At 41.4% G+C, this 19,220-nt stretch overlaps 1 protein-coding gene across 3 annotated transcripts in view; it reads left to right on the top strand.

Annotated features, from left to right (window-relative positions):
* COLQ (collagen like tail subunit of asymmetric acetylcholinesterase) overlaps positions 1–19,220 on the top strand; it is a 41,657-nt gene that overhangs the window by 4,184 nt on the left and 18,253 nt on the right. For 2 of the 3 annotated variants that reach the window (XM_068674286.1, XM_068674288.1), the window contains exons 2-8: positions 8,100–8,212; positions 9,591–9,683; positions 12,832–12,876; positions 13,563–13,589; positions 15,222–15,293; positions 17,678–17,740; positions 18,753–18,779. In XM_068674286.1, the coding sequence (XP_068530387.1) occupies positions 8,100–8,212; positions 9,591–9,683; positions 12,832–12,876; positions 13,563–13,589; positions 15,222–15,293; positions 17,678–17,740; positions 18,753–18,779 (440 nt within the window). The remainder of the gene's footprint in view (positions 1–8,099; positions 8,213–9,590; positions 9,684–12,831; positions 12,877–13,562; positions 13,590–15,221; positions 15,294–17,677; positions 17,741–18,752; positions 18,780–19,220) is intronic. The other variant, XM_068674287.1, reaches the window with a different exon arrangement.

Raw genomic sequence — 19,220 nt, 5'->3', positions numbered from 1 at the left:
TTGTAACATCCTTCGTTATCGTTTTTCAGAGCTCTGCTCTGCTGGGGTTCCTGCCCTGTGCACTTGACCAGGACATCCGAGTGCCTCCACTGTCGCAATCACATAACGAAAGCTAGGTGTGAATTTTATGCTCCCTTTCAGCAGGGCTAAGCGGACCTTGTAAGAACCAGGCTGAAGAAAGCCATCGTCCAAATTCAGGTGGCAGAAAATCTCCCTTTCCCTCTCCTACTCATCCAGGTTGAAGTTTTCTGGGGTTTTACAGGGAGAGGGGAAAGTACTTCAGAAACCACCAGGAGCTGGAGAAGAGCAGGATCTTGATGCATCTTCTGACCCGAACTTCCTTTTATGCATCGCACAAATGTATCACTTGATCGATTTTTCTCCTGTGATCAATATTCGTACACAGCCCTGTGAAATGAGTATGGCTGATTAATTTAAAGGACTGATATGGGGCTGCAACAGCTGAGTTACTGGCAGTATTCCTCTTGCTTTCTCTGCCTTTTGCCTGTTACACTGGCCTTCCCCAAAAAAGGGAGCTCCCCATTTCACTGGGCACAGTGTCTCTGAATCTGCATTAGTGAATGAAAAGACATGCAGATTGCCAAAGGAAATTAATTGACTATAATGTAAATGAAAGGAAGGGGTTCAGTTGTATGCTGGTTAGGGTGAGTATCATGAACTCTCATTTCCTCAAGGAAATGCAGATGACTAGGTCAAAGGACCAAGTGTTCCCCTCTGGAGTCACCATCCCTGGAAGTCTTTAAAAGACGTTTAGATGTAGAGCTTAGGGATATGGTTTAGTGGGGACTGTTAGTGTTAGGTCAGAGGTTGGACTCGATGATCTTGAGGTCTCTTCCAACCTAGAAATTCTGTGATTGTGTTCCTCTGCTCTCCCCCGATGTAATATGAAGATCGGTTCCCTTGGGTTCAAGTGGTGAGCTGGTGGGCATCCTGAAATACAGAACCTGGACTGTGAACTACAGCAGGATGGGACAAGTCAATGGCCAGTTCTGATTTTTTTTTCTTTCTTTTTTTCCTGGGACAGGCTTTGTGTTATAAGTAAGGCAGGTGTCTAGCTTCAGGCTGTGGAAGCTCCTCTGGAGATGCCACCCAAGCCTTGTTTGTGGTGAACAAGTTCTCCTGCCACCAGGGATGGAGACTGGTGCAGGAGCTGGCACAGCGTTGGACATGCTGCTGATTTCTCCTGTGATCAGACTGGGTGGTGGAGGCTTAAATTTTAGCACAGCCAAGCAAGCTGCTTCAAAATCAGGTGGTTTTAGTGAGAGGCACTCCACAGACAGGCAACCTGAAGTGCTGCAAAATGAGCTTATTCCCCATGTGCTCAGAGAAAGGTAGTGCTTGCAGGCCTCTGCTCCCATTGCAGGCAGTTTATTTCGATATTAGCAAACCCCTGCAGTGGGAACAGTCTGTGACTTTGCATTTTAGCCTCCCTGTCTTTCAAAGCCCATTTTGTATCAGACACAGAGGCTGCCCGTGGCTGGGCTGTTGTTGGCAGGGCAGCACCAGCAGCGCAATAGCAGCAGCTACAGCTGCTGAAGGGAAACTGTCAGCCCTAGTTACATTTACAGAGAAAAACCATCTGTGTCTGTCCAGGAGGAAGTCTGTGGTCAGGATAGGCCGTGCACCCCGTCAGGCTTTAATTCTTGGTGTTAGGATAGCGTGTGGCTGCCAAATGAGACAGCCTGGGAATCTTAGGGGGGGGACACTTGCACAAAGAAAGGAAATTTATGAGGTAATGGTTAAAATGGGAGGGGTGTTGAATGCATTATGGACTCAGGATTAAATGTAATTTTTAGCATGAGAGTCATTACTGACCTATTCCGTGCTGCAGCTTCATAGGGAAAAGGAAAATGGGAAAAGCCCTTTAGTTACAGGGGGAACTCCTTGGTGGTGATCAGAAATAGGAGAGAGAGAAAAACACCACAGTGATTCACAGAAACCAGCCTAAGTGTTGTGTTTCTTCCCCTCTCATCTCCAAGGAATCACCTCTTTACTGGAAAAGACATCCTGCTCTTTGTATGCAGGAAAATGTAATGGTGAAAGGGGATTTGGGATGAGAAGATGGACGTAGGAGGAATGCAGAAGAGGACTGATAGATTGAGGGAAAAGAGAAAAGCAGCTGATAGCCATTTTTGCCAGTGTGTCTGCATAAATGGATGTACCTGGGCAGGCACACAAGTGAAGGGAGATGCTCTGCCTGAAGAAGGCAGGGCTGCAGTTTCAGTTTTCTTCTGCCCAGGAAGAAGTGTCAATGGACTAAAAGCTTCTAAAACCTGCAAAGTTATGGCCTTGTACAATGCCAAGTCAATACAGAGCTATTTCTTTGTGAAAGGCCAGAGAGTAAAGTCAGCTGGGCTGTGAGTCTGTTGCCACAAGGGAGTCACACGGAATTAATTTAGTCCCTGGTATCAAAGTCTCTAGCAGGAATTTGAAGGCATTTCTCTGGTGCCTTTCTGAGCACACAGCAACACCCACATTCTCAGATGGGTTGTCTGGGGCTGACTGAGCACGTGGTGGGTCAACATCAAAGTCAAGTGCACTTTGATGCCAGCCCTGACAGATTGCAATCTTGCAGTTGGAGAGGGATGGCTTTGGTGTCTCTGCTCTGGTACTACTCATCTCACAGATAAAGTGGGAGAGGAACGGACGGCAGTGACCTGCATGCAGGAGTCTGTTCAGGCTGACAGAGTGGCTATCTTGCATTAAGTTTTAGGGTTTTAGGCTCTTTTGGGGGTGGCAGTAAGTTCTTGGGCTTTAATACTCAACGTACTCATAACATCATTCTGGTGTGACAAGAAAGGGAGTGTTATAATCCAGTTTATAAAATGACTGGGATGAGGTACTGTGATTTACAGGACTGAAACTCTCATTCACGTTTTGCAATCGACTCATCCATGGCTTTGGAGCTGATGTTTAACTTCTCTGTGCCTCAGCTCCTCATGGCTGGAAGCGGAGCACACACTGCTGTCAGCATCACTGAGCAGAGTCTTGAGCCCTGGACCTCTGCAAATGGAAGCCAACAGAAGCAAAGCTGCACAGAATAGCCTTGCAGTGGTTACTGGGGTTTATAAACCACAGGTTTGTTTTAGAAACCCATTTTATAACCCACTGAAGTGTTCCGCAGTGCAGGTTTTATTGGGACTTTTATGTTCTTATGACACTGGAGCACAGAGCCAAACCAAGCAAATATTCCTCTCTCCTTCAGTGCTAATCTCAGAAGTTCCCTTCTGTAATCCTCTGGGAGAGAAGCAAATAACATTTAGGCACACGCATTGCCCTCACACAAGTGCATATGCACACATGAAATGTCTGAAATATGTGCCTAGGGGGAATAAAATGCCTTTTCTGAGGGTATCTTGCATTCTCTTTTGCCTTCCTGAGCCCTGAATCTCCAGGCACGGGCCTGCTCCAGCAGGGCTGCAAGGGGCTCCACTAGGGCTGACACGAGCCAAGGGGATGAGCTGGGAGATGCTGGGGGCCGTGAGCACAATATCTGTGCTGTTGGCAAGGTTTCTTGAACACCAGCTCATTTTAAACACCTTTATTTATTTACTTACTAGGACAGCTTCTGACTGTGCCAGCTGGTGAAGCGCGCATAACTTCTGCCTCAACCGGTAGCCACTTTGGGGATTAGAAACAGGATTTCTGGCACAGAGTATTTTCATATTTCTATCAGTTATTCTTGGCTGGAAATAAGCTTGAAAAATTTTGGCCGGTATTTTTCATTTTCCACAAAAAGGATGGGGAAATGTCTTCATGCTGTGGCTCCCACGGGATCTGCCTGGGTCACTGCTTTCCCCAGCATGGGCACTGGTGCATAAGCTGTAGGGGTTGCTGTATTTCCTGGCTGTATTTACATCACCAGGTACATAGGAGATGGTATATTCAGGTCATAAGGCCTAAGTTGATGAGGACACAGAGATGCAGCCTGTTCGTGAACCTGACGGTCTGATCCAGCTCCAGGTGTGAGCTGTGCCCCAGCTCTTCCTGCCCACCCTCACCCATTCCTCCTGGGGCTGCCCTTTCCCCTGGGACTTTGGCACCTTTGACAAGCTCTTAAACTTTCCTAATTTGTAAGGGAAGATGTGCCTTAGCCACCTTGTGATAGACACACAGGATAACACCTGATGGCCACTGCTCGTGGCGAGCTGCTGTCCTTGCCAGGAGGGCAAGAGGAGCCTGAATGAATGACAACAAAGCAGATGAAAGTCTCAGTTTCAGCCGGACGAGCCCACATTCATTAACTAGCCCATCTGCCCAGCTTGTTTATTATTAATTCTGACGGCCGTCCAAGTGGGAGAAGCACCTGTGATGGGGTGTCAGCGATCGGAGGTCTCCATCTAGCAGGCCCTGCCAGTCAGAAACTGGGCAGGCCACCAGCACTGCTGTCGGGGAGATGTGGCTTTGGAAAGCAGCTCAGTGTCCAGTCAGGGCTTGCTGGGTGAGTATGGTTGCAAATAGGAAGGGAAACACATGTTGAACATCTTTTTCATGTCATGCCCTTTTCTCCTGCCAGTGCCATCGATCCAGCTAGCCTACACCTTTGTGATTTTAGGGCAGAAGTCATTTTCACAGCTTGCATACAGTTTTTGCAGTGAAATCCTGCAAATCTAACCTGGCAGCACTTCCCTCTGGTACCTCCACTGCAGCCAGGAGGGGTCACAGTACTGAAAGTCAGCCCTAGGATCAGCCCTAGGATGGCTTGGAGACCTCGTCCAAGCTCTGCTCCAGGGCATTCTGCCTGGGTGAAGGCTTCTCTCTGACTCTGCATTGGAGCATCTCAGATCTCAGTTTTTGGCTTCCAGATAACACCAGAAGCAAGCAGTCTGCAAGAACAAGAGGAAACAGGGCAAAGCCTATCTAAAATATGTTATTTCTTCATATCTAAAATATGTTATTTCTTCAAGCAACTCTTTTACTCCCAGATTGATATAATCACTTTAATGAATATAATCTGAACCATAAAAATAATTTGAGTTTGAAAATAGTAAACATTTACTATTTTAAAGCTGACTATCTTAATTTTTATGCTCTCTGGAAACAACTGCCACTTAGACAAGTCCTGTATGGAGTTTTTCATTTTGCCTTCCTTCTCTTACTGAATACTTTCTTTGATATGGAAGATGTTGAAAGAGCAGTTTCCACACAAGAAGTGTAAGTGAGCTCGCTATGTAGGTAGAGTCTTCACATTTCACAGAAAACCATGACAGTCTTATTCTTGGGCTGAGACTTTTTCCACTGTTGGGGACTAGAGTATTATGAAACTGTGTTTAGCAATCAAAGCTAATGTGGAGCCTAATGATATATATTGCATTTGCTGACAGCCGGTAAGCCTACCAAGGTAATATTTTTGTGTTGCAAAACAGGCCAGCACTGAACTGGCTTTGCATCCTGGACCTATCACAGTTACAAAATAGATACCAGTGAAATGCAGTGTTAATTGGAAGATATTATAATATTATAATATTCATACCTCTGGTCTGTGACTCTCATTTTGTGCTCCCTCTTCTGTTGTATCCACCCATCATACTTGAGTGTGGAGGATCCTTGGGTCTGGGATCAGTCATTTCTTAAATATTTGCTTTACGAATACACCTGCCAGAGCATGGCCATGATTAATGATGGAGCCCCTGAAATACAAACAACCTACATCATATAACTGCCATCTAGTCCATATATTATAATAACAGTAATTGCATGCTTTCTGAATTGTTTTTGCATATCATATCAGTACATGCTATCGCTGTTTATACCAGCAAACCTAAACTGATCTTCAGCCTAACTTGTGGTATAGTAAAATTAGAATAAGACTATAAAGACTGAAACCAATTTTGCTCCCAACTTTGTTGAGTATATTGGTTTTCACAATAGAAACTCTTCCAAAGAATTTCAGACTGTGCTTCCATAAAAGGAAAATGTCAGTACTTTATAACCCAGGACTTCACTTTGCTCATGAGGGCATGATGAGTATACTATGATTTTATAATTCTGTGACCTGTATTTATTGTTATTTTTGCCAAATATTTAAATAAAAATTATTTTATTTTATTTTATTTTATTTTATTTTATTTTATTTTATTTTATTTTATTTTATTATTTTATTTTATTTTATTTTATTTTATTTAAGTAGAAGAACAACTGCAGTAATGCAAAACTTTTTCTGCAGTGGCTGTTAGTGACTGAATTCAGGGCAAGCCAATACAGAGTTTAACTCTACATGTTTCTGTATGTTATCATGTGTGTGAACTGGAGATAGGAGAACTCTAACCTTTGCTGCTTTTTAATGGGCACTGTCATTGTCAGTATATATTTCTAGCTTTAAATAATATATATATACATACAATCTCTATTTTTTTTTTAATTATAAATCTTTTGACTTATTCTAAATTGAAGTTTTCTTTTGAATTCAAACTTAATGGGAAAAGTTCAGATAGAGTCTTTACTATGGAGCCCTTTCAGACTTCAACAGACTTACCTCTCAACTGTATCATCTCAACTAATATTTTGGTAGAGAAAAAAAAATCTGCATAACATATAAACTACTTCTGAATTCTACTGCCAGTAGAAATCTTTGGCTTTTTTTTTTTGTTGTTTTGTTTTTTTGTTTTGGTTGGAGAAAGGAAAGAAATGCCACTTTATTAAAAATATTCAAGCTCAGGAAGGTAACTGAAATGTCATCTGTGAAATGCATTTCCCTGAACCCTGTGCCTAGATTGTCTTTTCAGACAAGGTGTGATGTAACCTGGCATGCGTGGAAGCGACTGCAGACAGTTTCTATTTTCAGGTAGCTAAACACCAGAAGTGATTCCCTGACTTAGCCAATAAGTCTGATATTGACACAAAACGAGATAGTGAAACACCTGCTGAGCTGTTCCCTTGCCACAAGTTAAAGCCACTTCAGTGCTTTAACAACCATACTCATCTGGTCAGCTATTTTCAGTGCATGAGGACTGGGCAAAATGCTGTTCCCATGAATGTGGGGTGGTGGAATGGGATGTAATACAGTTTCTGAGACATTTGAAAAATTAGAAGTATCTCTGTCCCTTGGAGAAATGTGTGTTACATTGAGATATGATTAAAAACCAGCCTGCAACTGATTTGCACACAAATCTAGCAATTTTGCCAGGTTTGTCTTCCTAGAAACTTAATTTGGAGATTTTCTATTAATACCAGATACTTTACCATAGGCTCTTCTTCCTACTGTATCTGGCTCCCTGCCACCCTTCACTTCACAGACACCCATCCCTGGCTGCCAGTAGCCAGAGGAAGAAACCAACAGAGAGAAATAAGTATGTCCTGCGCTTGGCAAAACCTTTACAGAAGGCCCTCATCCTGATTATAGAGAGATTTTCTGGGGGGTAAATAGATTCAGAAAAGATCAGGCAGTATAAATGCATCATCTTCACATCATTTCTCGGTGGCTCTTTGGTCACAGCTGCTTATTTTGTCGATGGAAGTTTTCCTCTCAGAAAAGGGTAAATATATTGCTAAAAACAACTGCTTTGCTCAACACTTGGTGGCAAAGCTGTCAGCTACGGTTGGGTTGCAGAGTCTTGATTCGTAGTGATGATGCACAAGTCAGAAATAAGGCAACGTGATTTCAGGCCCATGGGAAATATCATCAGATGTTCAGTGGAACAACTGCCCTCACTGCTATTAGAAAAGAGCCTGAAGTATTTCGGTCCATGGGAAAGGCTGGCGGGCACCAACATGCAGTGCTCCTTGGTCACATGTGGGCTGTGATGGTAACCAGAAGATGTCATTTCTAATACGCTTTTGGAACATGGCAGAAAGAGAGATTAAATATATATTTCAATCTATTTCCTAACATTGGGTATCATATATTTTCCAAAATCAGCCTGTGTCATAGCCATATTTAGAGCTTAAAACTCTGCATAGCCTGCAGCACAAGAAGACCTTATAAACTTGAGGGACCATGTGGTTTCGTAAGTTCCTGCTTGGATCCAGTGCTACAATGGACACAGAGTGTACAAAATTCCTTTGGAATGGAAACTCACTTCATTCTGTAAGATATATTTGTGGTGTTCAAGACAATGGATGATATTTGTATTGAACAGATCTCCCTTGTTTGGAACAGAAGAAACAACTTCACCGCAGACCATGCTGTCTCCTCGGCCCTCCTCCACCGCCCCTGTTTCCACCACCGTACTTCAGGCACAGCTGGAGCACTGTAAGTGTGGCCCAGGAGCCTTTCTCTTCTATTTCCTTGACTTTTGATGTGTGACAAAGACTGAATTATCCTCTCTGAGCACTGCTTCACGGTGTCACTCAGCAAACCCATCTGTCTATGTTGGTAGGGCTCTGCTACTTTCCTAGAGCAAGGCAATCCTGAACTAAGGGAAATATAAATGCAATAAACCAAGGAAGGTCAGAATGGCGATTTCTCATCCTACACAATGATTTCAAAGTATACGCTATACGTGTCCTATTTTGTATCATGTTTGCCTTAGTCAGTGACATGAAGGTCCTAAAATACTCCCAAGGAATCTATTCCCACCATTTCATTTAGCGGAGAGATGGGTTTGAGTTGCTGGTATGGACTTTTCACTCTCAGACCCTTGCACTTACCTGCTCTGGTGATATGTATCCATAAACATATGTTAACATATACAGCATACAGTGAGTATATGACATAACAGTTTGCCCACTTGCACTTGTTGCCAAGGTCTGTTACCTCCAATACGCTTTCTGTCCCAATATAAAGAATTTTTCCACCTAGCTCGTAATGCCCATTTCTGAATTCTACTACTCATTTACCATACGCAAATACTGCAATTAGTAGCAGCATTATGTAAACAGTGATTAGAAAGATATCTGACAAGAAATAACCCAAGAAAAAATACAGCATAAAATCCCCCACTGTCTTCAGAGAGATCATATTTGAGTTCAGGGAATTATTCCCCCCAAACCAAAATCTAGTTGCCTCCGTCTTTCCCATCTCCTCCTCCTCCTCTTCCTTTTCACTTGGAAGATGAAGAGCAGCTTTGCTAACCCAGTGTTTCTGCTGCAGTGTTCATATTTGCAGGGGTGATTTCTTTTGTCACAAGACATAGACCAGCCAGTTCACCCATGCAAGCTTAATTATGAAGTCAAAAGATTAGGAAAACTTCAAGGGAATCCACTCTGATTAGTAGTGAATGAATGTTTCCTGGTTGGTATCTACTGGAGTGAAGTTCACTCTGCCTATACCCATGCAGAGTGCAGTTGGTATTATTAGAGCAAAGATGCTATTTTTGGAGAGGAGCTGCTACTTGTAAAGCGTGATGGAGAGAGCAGGGTCAAGTCTAAGAATAGCCCTGAGTCCCACACTGGCTTGGAGGGGATGAGATAGCCTGGCTGCGGCATGCCTGGGAAAGGAGGAGGAAATGTGGGGCAGGACACTATGCCGAAGTGATAATGTTGAAGCATCCATGAAGATAACCTTGTGACAAACCATAGGCTTCTCCCTCAGGCAGTAATTAAGTGCCATTTGGACTGTAGTGGCTGCTTATTTGTGCTTTTCTCCATGTTCTCTATGAGTGTTCATTCATATATTTTACCTTACGTAGAAGCTGCTTACTCTGGACATGAAGGACTTGTGCCAGGAGCTCCAGATAACAATGCCTGACTTGCATTGCCCCACAGGGCCTCCTGGCCCCCAGGTGAGTGATGCATCTGTGACCAAACCACAGCAGTCTTTCGCTTGCTCCAAGGTCCTTACAAAGCTGTTACACATTTTCCGTAAATGCCTTTTATGCCTTAATAAGCATATCAAACTCTGGCTTAATTTCATTTTGGTATGACTGTGCATAAATCATGTAGGCTTCCTACCCTGTGTTCTCATTCCTGCCTTGCAAATTTCACGTTCACCCTTCATTGTCATGTAGTTTTACAGTGGGTGGCACCCACGAAAAATCCCAGACTTGCCATCACTTCCTTCAGAGGCACTTTGTTGGTTTATTTCTTTGCTTTATTCTCTTGTTATGTGAGGAGAAAGAGCCCGTGGAGTTGATGCACAAGAGGTGCAATGAATTTGAGTGTTAGTGGAGTACATCCCCGAGAAGGCCCATACCTTCAGTGCAGACCAGAGGCAAGAAGGGGCTTTGGGAAGGGCAATGGGATAAACTTCCAGCTTAACCTGCAAAATCTGTGCTTGCTGGGTAGCCTTGGGACAGCCCCTTTGGGCTCCTATTTCATCTACAATTTGTACATTTGAAACATAGGGCAGGAGGTCAGAAATCTTCCAAGGAAATGTTCCACTTCTAGGGGAGAAGGTTTTGTGCGTGTCTCACTGTTGTGGAGAATATCACCCATCTATCCTTCTGTTCCAATTTGTTCCCTCCAAAGGAAAATAAAACTGAAGGGAAAGTCTTTTAGCGTGTGAACTAGGAGGCACATGGAGAAGTGATGGTTTATCCTACCCTGTGTTGAGAAAAATCTCTTCATTATGGAGCAGTCCCGTGGTGTGTTGGGCACCATCTAGATCCTCAGTATATGTGGAAGAAGCTGTTGTAATTTTAGTCTTTGCCAGACTGTCTTTTTGAAACAATCCTCTTAATGCTACCTCTGACTTAAATTGGAAAAACAATAAGGTCAGTTCTATTGTTCTGCAAGGTTCACTGCTATAAATAATAATTAACCTTGCAACTGAATGATCTATGATCCCTCCAAGAACATTTTTAAATAGAGTAGGCTGACAGATTTTATCACAACCACTAACAGTAGGATGGGTATAACATGGCTTTGGAATTTTTAATTATAAATTGTGGGATGGTGTTTTATAGAGGGACAGTGTTAGAGCTGGCAATCCTCCAGACAATACCTTTATGAAAATGGTCACGGGAAAAGAAGTGCTACAGTTTCTAAAAAATATCTCAAAAGTATTTCTGAATTGCTTTCTGTTGTAAATGCATGACTTTCATATGAGTTGTAAAAGCTCCTACTGTTGAGCCAGAGCTGAGTTTTAACACTTTGTCAAGAGGAGAATTAGATTTGTAATGCTGTGACTCAGCATATAATTCGTCCCATGTATAAACCAAGGTAAAGGGAAAGAAAGATAAAATTTGGCTCTGACTCTAATACAGTACATTCTGATTTACACTATTGAAAGTCTAAAATTACTGACTACAATAGTTGCAATAATTTGCATTTGAGGGTGTGGTTTGCTCCTGTTCATGTACAATTTGCATCATGTTTTAGACCACATAATATAACCAGGATTGTAACCTGGAGTGATTTATATGGTGAGCCTAATGCTCTTTGTATGACGTGGGATTTTCCTTAGTCATTCAGAAACAAAAGGGTTTTCTGAAGCACTCTAGAAACAACAGCTTTTTTTTTTCTGATTTTTATTTTTATTTTTATTTTCTGAGCATGTCCCTCGATTAAAATGTTTCCTGAAAGGGGAATAAGCCTCACGTGAAGGAGAGCAATATCTTCATTTCTGGGGGCTTAAACAGATTTGTGAGCCTTGATCAATCTCTACTTTAAACCTGAATCAGTCTTTCCTAATCATGTCTTTCAGATTATGTCACCCTTGCCTATAATTTATGTCCAGCTTCCCAAAGCCACATTATTTCATTCAGTTGCAATTTCAGGAAAGTAGGAAAAGACTTTTGAAAATTTGCTATTGGTTATCTTTGAAAGGCAGCTCCACTCTAACTGGGAGATGTATATTCATATATTTTGGGGGTGTTTTCAAACCACAGGAAACAAATATCTCTGCTCAACAGCTTACATCTGGACTGGCCACTAGGCAGCAGGAGGGTAATATTGACTGTAGAGGATGTCAGGCTTAAAGCTACATTTGCAATTTAACTGAAAATTTGAGATTTGTTTAATCATGAGGAGACAAATTTACCACAAGTTATGTGAAGTTTATTTGTTTTTAAAGTACTTCAATCACAACAACAGTAATGACAATTGTATTTCAAGGAAGAGCACTTGTTTCCTAACTATTACTCTGTAGAAAATGACATTCCATAAACAAGGGAAAATACACAAAACAAGAAACATTGGGAAGCTCTTGTTATTTTTATGAAAAGATGAACAAAAAGTGTTTCAGAAGAAATTGAATAATTTTGAAGGTGGATTTTACCATTGCAAGTTTTTTTTTTTTTTTTTTTTTTTGTTAGAATGCCCGTGCTATTAAGGAGTTCTTAAAATGGCTACAAAATATTCAGCAGAGGCATGAACAGCCCCTAAAGTTGACAGCCACTGTCTCCTTCCCATGAGGTTGCATGGAAGCTGTGTTTCACCTGAGCAGGCAGGCAGGAAACAGGGATGAGGACAGGACAGCCCCATGAGGAGATGGGTTGCAAAGCTGTGCCCAGGATGCTAAAAATTCAAACTGGTGTCTTCAAGCTTCAAGATTCAGAAACGGTGACAATCTTTGATGTCTACAGCACCCTTCAGAGCCCATCCCACGTGGTTTATGCCATTTCCCTTACCTGCTTTGTCTGACCTCCTTTGCCAGCTGATGCAATATCTCTGTGTCCCTGCAGTCGATAACTCTTCAGGACTCCAACAACTTCCCTGCTTTCTTGTGTCCCAGGCACTTATTCTTGCTAGTTTTCTTCACCTAGGAGATGCCCCTGTGCTTCTCATCTCAGTGCAACTCTCCAGCCTGCCTTCAGCAATGACTCAGACCTGGCATTTAGAGGCAACATTCAAACACCACGTCCAACACCATGACCTTGTGGGGTCACATCGCTCTCAGGAGGCACTGGCAGGGCCATGGGCTAGGGGAAGGCCAATACCAGTGCATTGTTACTAATACTGCTCAATAACAGCACTCATTTTTGTCCCTAGGGTCCACGAGGAATTCCTGGCATAATGGGACCAAAAGGAGAGAAAGTAAGTGCCTGTTGTTATGGTGTTTGGTGTGTTTTTGAGGAGTCAAGGGAAGAGATGGAGGTGCGGGGGGTCATTCACTTTTTTTCTTGTCTGTTTAGTCAATAATGGGCTTTATGGACATGTGGGGATTTGCTTTAATTTGAATGTAGAGCTGTGGGTAAGTTTGAAGCCGTAATTCAAAGCATCATCTTCTAGGGTTCATTTTCAATCCTGAAATATTTTTATGGCTTCTCATGATAGCTGACTCTGTCTACATTATGGATAAGAGAGTATCTTGGGTGCCCCAGTCAGTGCTCTTACTAATCCCATAGTCTTTGAACACCGTTCTCTGGGAGGATGTGGGAAGCAAACGTCTCCTATCCACTGTTAGTTGTATGGGTCAGATCAGATAGTAAAGGTGGTCTATATGTGAGGTTATGGCTTCAGACCTGCAAAGCGTTTGCTCCATGATGATGCTTAAAGAAGCTGGGCATAATTACATGCTTTACATGAGTGTGTCTGTAAATTTAGGGCTGAGAACACAGGAAAGGTCCAGGACCTCTGTTAAAAATTCTTCCCATTTTACCTCTGGAAAAAAAAGTCCAGAAGGTAAAGATATTCCCAATGTTGTTTATAAATGCACTGACTGATGAGCCACCGTGGTCTGTGTGGTATCTCTGAGACTAACATATTCCTTTCTCTGGCAGGGGGAGATCGGCAGGCCAGGAAGAAAGGTATGAACAAAAGGTGCTGCCTCAGACACCAGCCTGATACCTGACACATAGCAGCTGTCAGAGAGGACCACAGGCAATTGATAAATACAAATCAGCTAATGTTGAAGTGTTGAGCCCATTTGTGTTGCTCCCATGCATTGCCAGGAGAGTGGTAGGGGCTCTGGGTACAGGGCTGGAGAGCTGTCACAGCTGGTTTGGATTTGGTAAATTCCCTCAGTAAGAGCATCAATCTCCAGCCAGGCAATTAAGAGTGGGAGATTACCTGAATTATACCTCTGTGGACAGGGGAAGCAAAGTATGGGACCTACCAAGGTCTATTTAAAAACAACAACAAAAAGAAAGCCAAATCAACCTTTTTACTGCCCCAAAGCTGAAGTCAGGCTCAACCGAAGAGCCCAGAAGGAGGAACATCCATTAATGATTACACTTCCAAAGCTTTGGCACCAAAGCAATATGCTGACTACAATCTTCTGCTTGGTGACACATGAGCCATGATATATTGTCAAAAATATGTGCCCCTATGTGTGATGAAACAGAATATGTTATCTCAGTCGTTAAGTGCTTCCATTTAATGTAATTAATTTTAAAAGAAGACAGAAATGCAGGATGAAATCAGAGATATGTGGGGGGTAGTCACTAACCAGGAAAAGAAATACCATTCTAATAATAAGCAAAGGATTTTGACACTAGCTACTTATCGGTAATTCAAATGGATATGAAACATATAAACAAAGAGTTCTTTTTCTTTAATATAGACTTCAAATGCCCTATAGTAAACAAAAATACTACTTAGATATATTTAAGTGTTCAAATCTAATGTATGAGACAGAGTCACCCATCAACCTACACAGGAGTGCAAACCTTAATTTGTATTTACTTTTCTGACAAGAACTAGTAGGTCCCAGAGGAGAAGTTGCCCATAAAACAGTATAATTCCTGCTAAAAGCTCTCTGGTGCATGGAAGGTCACTGTTAGCTCCAAAATCATGATCAGATTTCCAGGACCATGTTGTCAAGTGGCATAAAGCAGTGGAATAGCACTAATCTGCAGCATTTTAGCAGCTAGTCAGGGAGTGATTTACAGGCAGAAGATAAAATAGATAAGTATGTATGTAGTGAATGCTAGTCACAAGACAGCAGACAAAGAGCAATCACAGCTAGTAATATGAGTGCTCATAATAAAATTAATGGTAAATAAAACCAGGAATATCTTAGTTAAAGGTTTGTTTCTGTTCTTACTGTAAATTTCATTTGTACGGATAGAATTACATGCAGGTCTTTTTGATTTACATTGTATTATTAAATGAGAGGAAGAATTAAGTTATTGATCCTGGGTTTTTGGATTATTATTTTGACTACACGTAGATTTCCTCTGTAGCTGATCTACTTATTTGAATCAGTATAACTTGGTATTTCTGTGAGTCCACATTTCCTCCAGTAGCATCAACATAAACAATACTGTGAATACAACATAGTATTTTTTATTATTATTATTATTAAAAACAAGGTGGAGAAGAATTTGAAGTTCTTTTATTGAAAATACTATATTTTTCCACATCTCCTGTCTGCAGTGGAGACCTGTGTGTAGGAATGATGTTACAAGAATCATTGTAATCGATGTTTTCCGTTCAAGGGTAGACCAGGTCCCCCGGGTGTCCCTGGGATGCCAGGACCAGTAGGATGGCCTGGACCTGTGGGACCAAAGGTAAGACTAAAATCCACACAGGATGATTACTAAACATAATGATCTGAACACACGAGTTGCTCGGGAAGTCTCTAAACCACTGTCTGCTGGAGGCTGGGGAGCTGCAGCAGTGCAGGGACACTCGGTGCTTGCCCTGTTTCTTACACTGCTCTGCCAAGACCTGCCCAGTTTAGGGTTAGGACACCACACCTTCAGCATAGCCCTACATAGTCAATCTGATCTTGATTAAAATATGCCTCAGGTAAATTGAAAGTCAAGTCTAATGAAGACTCATTGATAACCACTGGTGCCTCACAGCCACACGAATCAGTGTTTCAAAACTGGTCATCATCCCCATGGCTGTTCTTGGTGATCTCTTTGCCTGAATGTGTACTTCTTGACAGCATAAAGGAGAACACCAGGCTGCATTCAGGGAAAAGGGATTACAAACCATGTGGATTGCTGATTTGTTCTATGAAGCTCACTGCCATACAGACAGACACTCATTACTGTGAATTTTCATAGCCAACAGCAGAAGAAATGGCAGAACATGCTTTCCTACTGCAGGGTGGTGGCTTCATCTGCATTTATTATAAAAAAAAAGCTGCATGACAGTCCTTTTCTGACTATTACCTTACACAAAAGGTACACAGCTTTTCACAGGAGCCATGGAATACAAATTTCCTACTGGGGCATTTGAGATAGAAAGCCTGTTTTTATTCAATCCAGTACATATCAGACAGAAGGATGACATACCATGTTTCATATGAAACTGCATTTTCTAGCGAATGTTTTACTCTTTTTTCACTCCATATGGGTTGCTGCCCAATCTCAGAGAACATTATGCCATAGGCTTTGCTACTGCAAGAATAAGAGTAGACTACTTCTGAATTCAAGCCATACATGGGAAGCAAATGCTTAAGCTCTTCACAGACATGTCAGATGCCACATTACATTACCACTTTACATTATGTGGTAATGTAGGCAAAGAATTGTATGTTTTTTTGCCTGTGAACTAAAAAGGAGCCCACGTTCACTTTGAACTGGGAGATGGGACATGGTGTCTCCCCAGAAGCACCGTGTGCTGTGATACCGTGCAGCAGGAGCAGTGAGAGCAGAAGGAAGATCCAGCAACCTTATTCCCTCACGTTCTAAGTACTGAGAACAGAGCAGTCAGAAAACTCATTCAGTTCACCTTTTCTTTAAGTCCTATCTTTACTTATGAAAATTTTCTAATTTTGATTTTGTCTCCTCCTCATCTATTGTTGTTTTCACTGCACTCCTAGAAGTATACCTCACATTGAGTAATGTATTTTTTCAATATACTTCTACTGCATGTCCATTAATGTCCATTCTCCTGCTTTTATTGTGTCCTCTGATAAATCTCTCCTCTGTTCTTCTGATGTGTTACTACTTTCATTCCTTCCAGTCACCACAAATTTCTGTTTCCTGCCTGAAGGCTCCAGCTGAACAGAGGGCAGTAGATGTCTCTGCTCACTTCCATAGGTTGTGTCTCTCTTTCCTTTCTCTTCTGATCTCTGATCTTCCCAGACTCCTGATAGTCATCTTCATTATAGTCATTCATAGCATCTTCTTTTTGCTGTAGATCTCCAGTAAGCTGTTGTTTGTTTGTTTGTTTCAATTCTCATTCCCTTCTATATGCCTTCTATTTCTTCAGCTGGGTCTCCTTTCTCATCTTCTCTTTCTCAGACATTCTTGGTCCAACCCTTATTTCTCCTACTTTGTTTCTTCAAGTCTTTTCTGAACTTCTACTGAGGCAGCAGCCAATGTGAAAATCCTCTCCAATACTTGGACAGTGAAAGCCAAAGGAGAATGAGAGCCAAATGTGTTTTGCTGGTAGGGCTGCTGCATATCTTCAGGGACTACTCTGTATTTCCCCTTAGATATAATTAGCTGACAGTAGACAGAGAGGATGTTGTAAAGTCTTTACATGATTTATTGTCTCCAAACCACTGTAAAGCCCATAATATCTCAGAACAATGATAAAAGTAATCACTATGTCTCTCCAAGCCATAAAGGCTTGCAGCAAAATACTCCTTTTCTGCATCTCAGTGGAAGCAATGTTTGGAAGAGACAATGCAACTTCAGGTAAAAAAAGGATGTACTTCAGCTGCTAATTGCTTGCCTTTAATGTCCTTTAATGACATCTGCCAAAACTGAAGCAGAAATCACACACTGAAGGAAACGCAGCTAGAAGAATAACATCATATATGACGATTCAGATAAAACACAATTGCAATATAGACCTCTGACTACAATGCTACAGCAAGGTCAGGCTTGTCCCGTGTATTTGACACAAAACCCCAAGCACTGAACTATCAGACATTCAGATATGACCTCATCAGAGAGCCACAATCAATAACTCTCTTTATTGACCCCTTTAGGGTGAAAAGGGAGATTTGGGTGTGATGGGATTGCCAGGTACAAGAGGACCAATGGGCTCCAAGGTTTGTTAACCAAACACTGCATTTTTCAGACATTGGTTTCTAATGCTCTGCTGACAGCTGCTTCCCTCATGAGTTTGCCAGAAAGCATTTATCAAGATACAAGTTTTCTAATATAGCTGAAGAAACATGTTCTCCTTCAGGAAAGGCCATGGCGCTTGGCTGGGCTTGGCTGTGTTTTTGGCTTTTCATAAAATGCTTTGGTGTAAATTACTGTAATGCAAAAAAATATCTTAAGAGCAAAGATCATATCTAATTGTATCCCACTAGAAAATTGGAGTTCTTAAATATAGAATTAACTCACATTTGCAATGTTTTCCACCCACCACATAAGACTGGAGATCATTTATGTCCTCACCTTAAACTATGCATATATATTAATAGTTGGATGGTCAGACCAATTTGGTCTAAAAGGTCTATTATCTGCATATCATTTTTTATAGCACAGCTTCTGCATTTAAAAAAATTATGCCACAACCTTTTAAGGATCTTGGTACAAATTAGGTAATTAGGTTACTCAAATAAAGCACTGCAAAGAAGAGCTGGACACAGTTATTTGCTATATTTTTTCTTAAAGAGAAACTCAGCTTTATAGCAATTTTCCCTTAGAAGATGACTTAAATATTATCTAAGGATATTCCACAGGGGGGAAGAAGAGACTGATTATTGCTAAAATTAATTTAGAGTATTAATTGTGGAGTGAAAGACTTTATTCTCTTTCAGTTGCATTTGATTTCCCTTGCTTTAATTTTAAAAACAGTATCACACTTGCTGGCTTTACCTGGCTTTTTCACATTGGCTTTTGGGCTGATTTGTCTTGCCTTTAATTCTTATTTCATAATTCTGTTTCAGTGCACTTTTAGAAGCTATAAAAATTAATTTGCAATTACAAGTCAATTAAATTAATTACTTGTGCTTCATTCTTTTTCTTTACTTAAAAGTCTGCAAGATATGAACTTGCTTCTTTGGTCATCTTGAAAGTGAGAAGCATTAAAATATCTGTCATTCCCTTTAGGGTTTTCCAGGAACTAGAGGAGAAAAGGTCAGTGTAACAATAGAATAATATATGATTTAGCAATTGGAAATAGTTATGTAAAAATAGTAACTGTAAAAATGTGGTCAAATTTTGATGGACTGTCTGAAGGTCCCATTGCGAAATTAAAACACGCATTGCAAAGATATACTGTCCTGTGGCTTGGGTTGGGTTGCTGAAGAAGTGAGTTTTATACCTCATTTTCTTGTGAACAAGTTACTACAGTGAACACCACTATGTTTCCCCATCATGGGTATAACAAACCTTAATTGTTGGTTGGTTTATTTAGGCTATATATGCTTTGGCACAGAGACAGTTTTTACAGTAAAAGTGGAGCCTAAATTTGGATGAAGCCAACTGTGGAGAAAGACAAGTCTGGAAGTATACAACCAAGAAAGCCCATATTTAAAGTAATTATCTGGGAAGAATAAATGCCTTTTTCTACAAGCC

This window comes from Anas acuta, chromosome 2 (genome assembly GCF_963932015.1).
Source record: "Anas acuta chromosome 2, bAnaAcu1.1, whole genome shotgun sequence".
NCBI classification, from domain to species: domain Eukaryota; kingdom Metazoa; phylum Chordata; class Aves; order Anseriformes; family Anatidae; genus Anas; species Anas acuta.
Note: the sequence above shows the minus strand (reverse complement) of the source record. Positions and strands in the feature narration are given on the sequence as shown.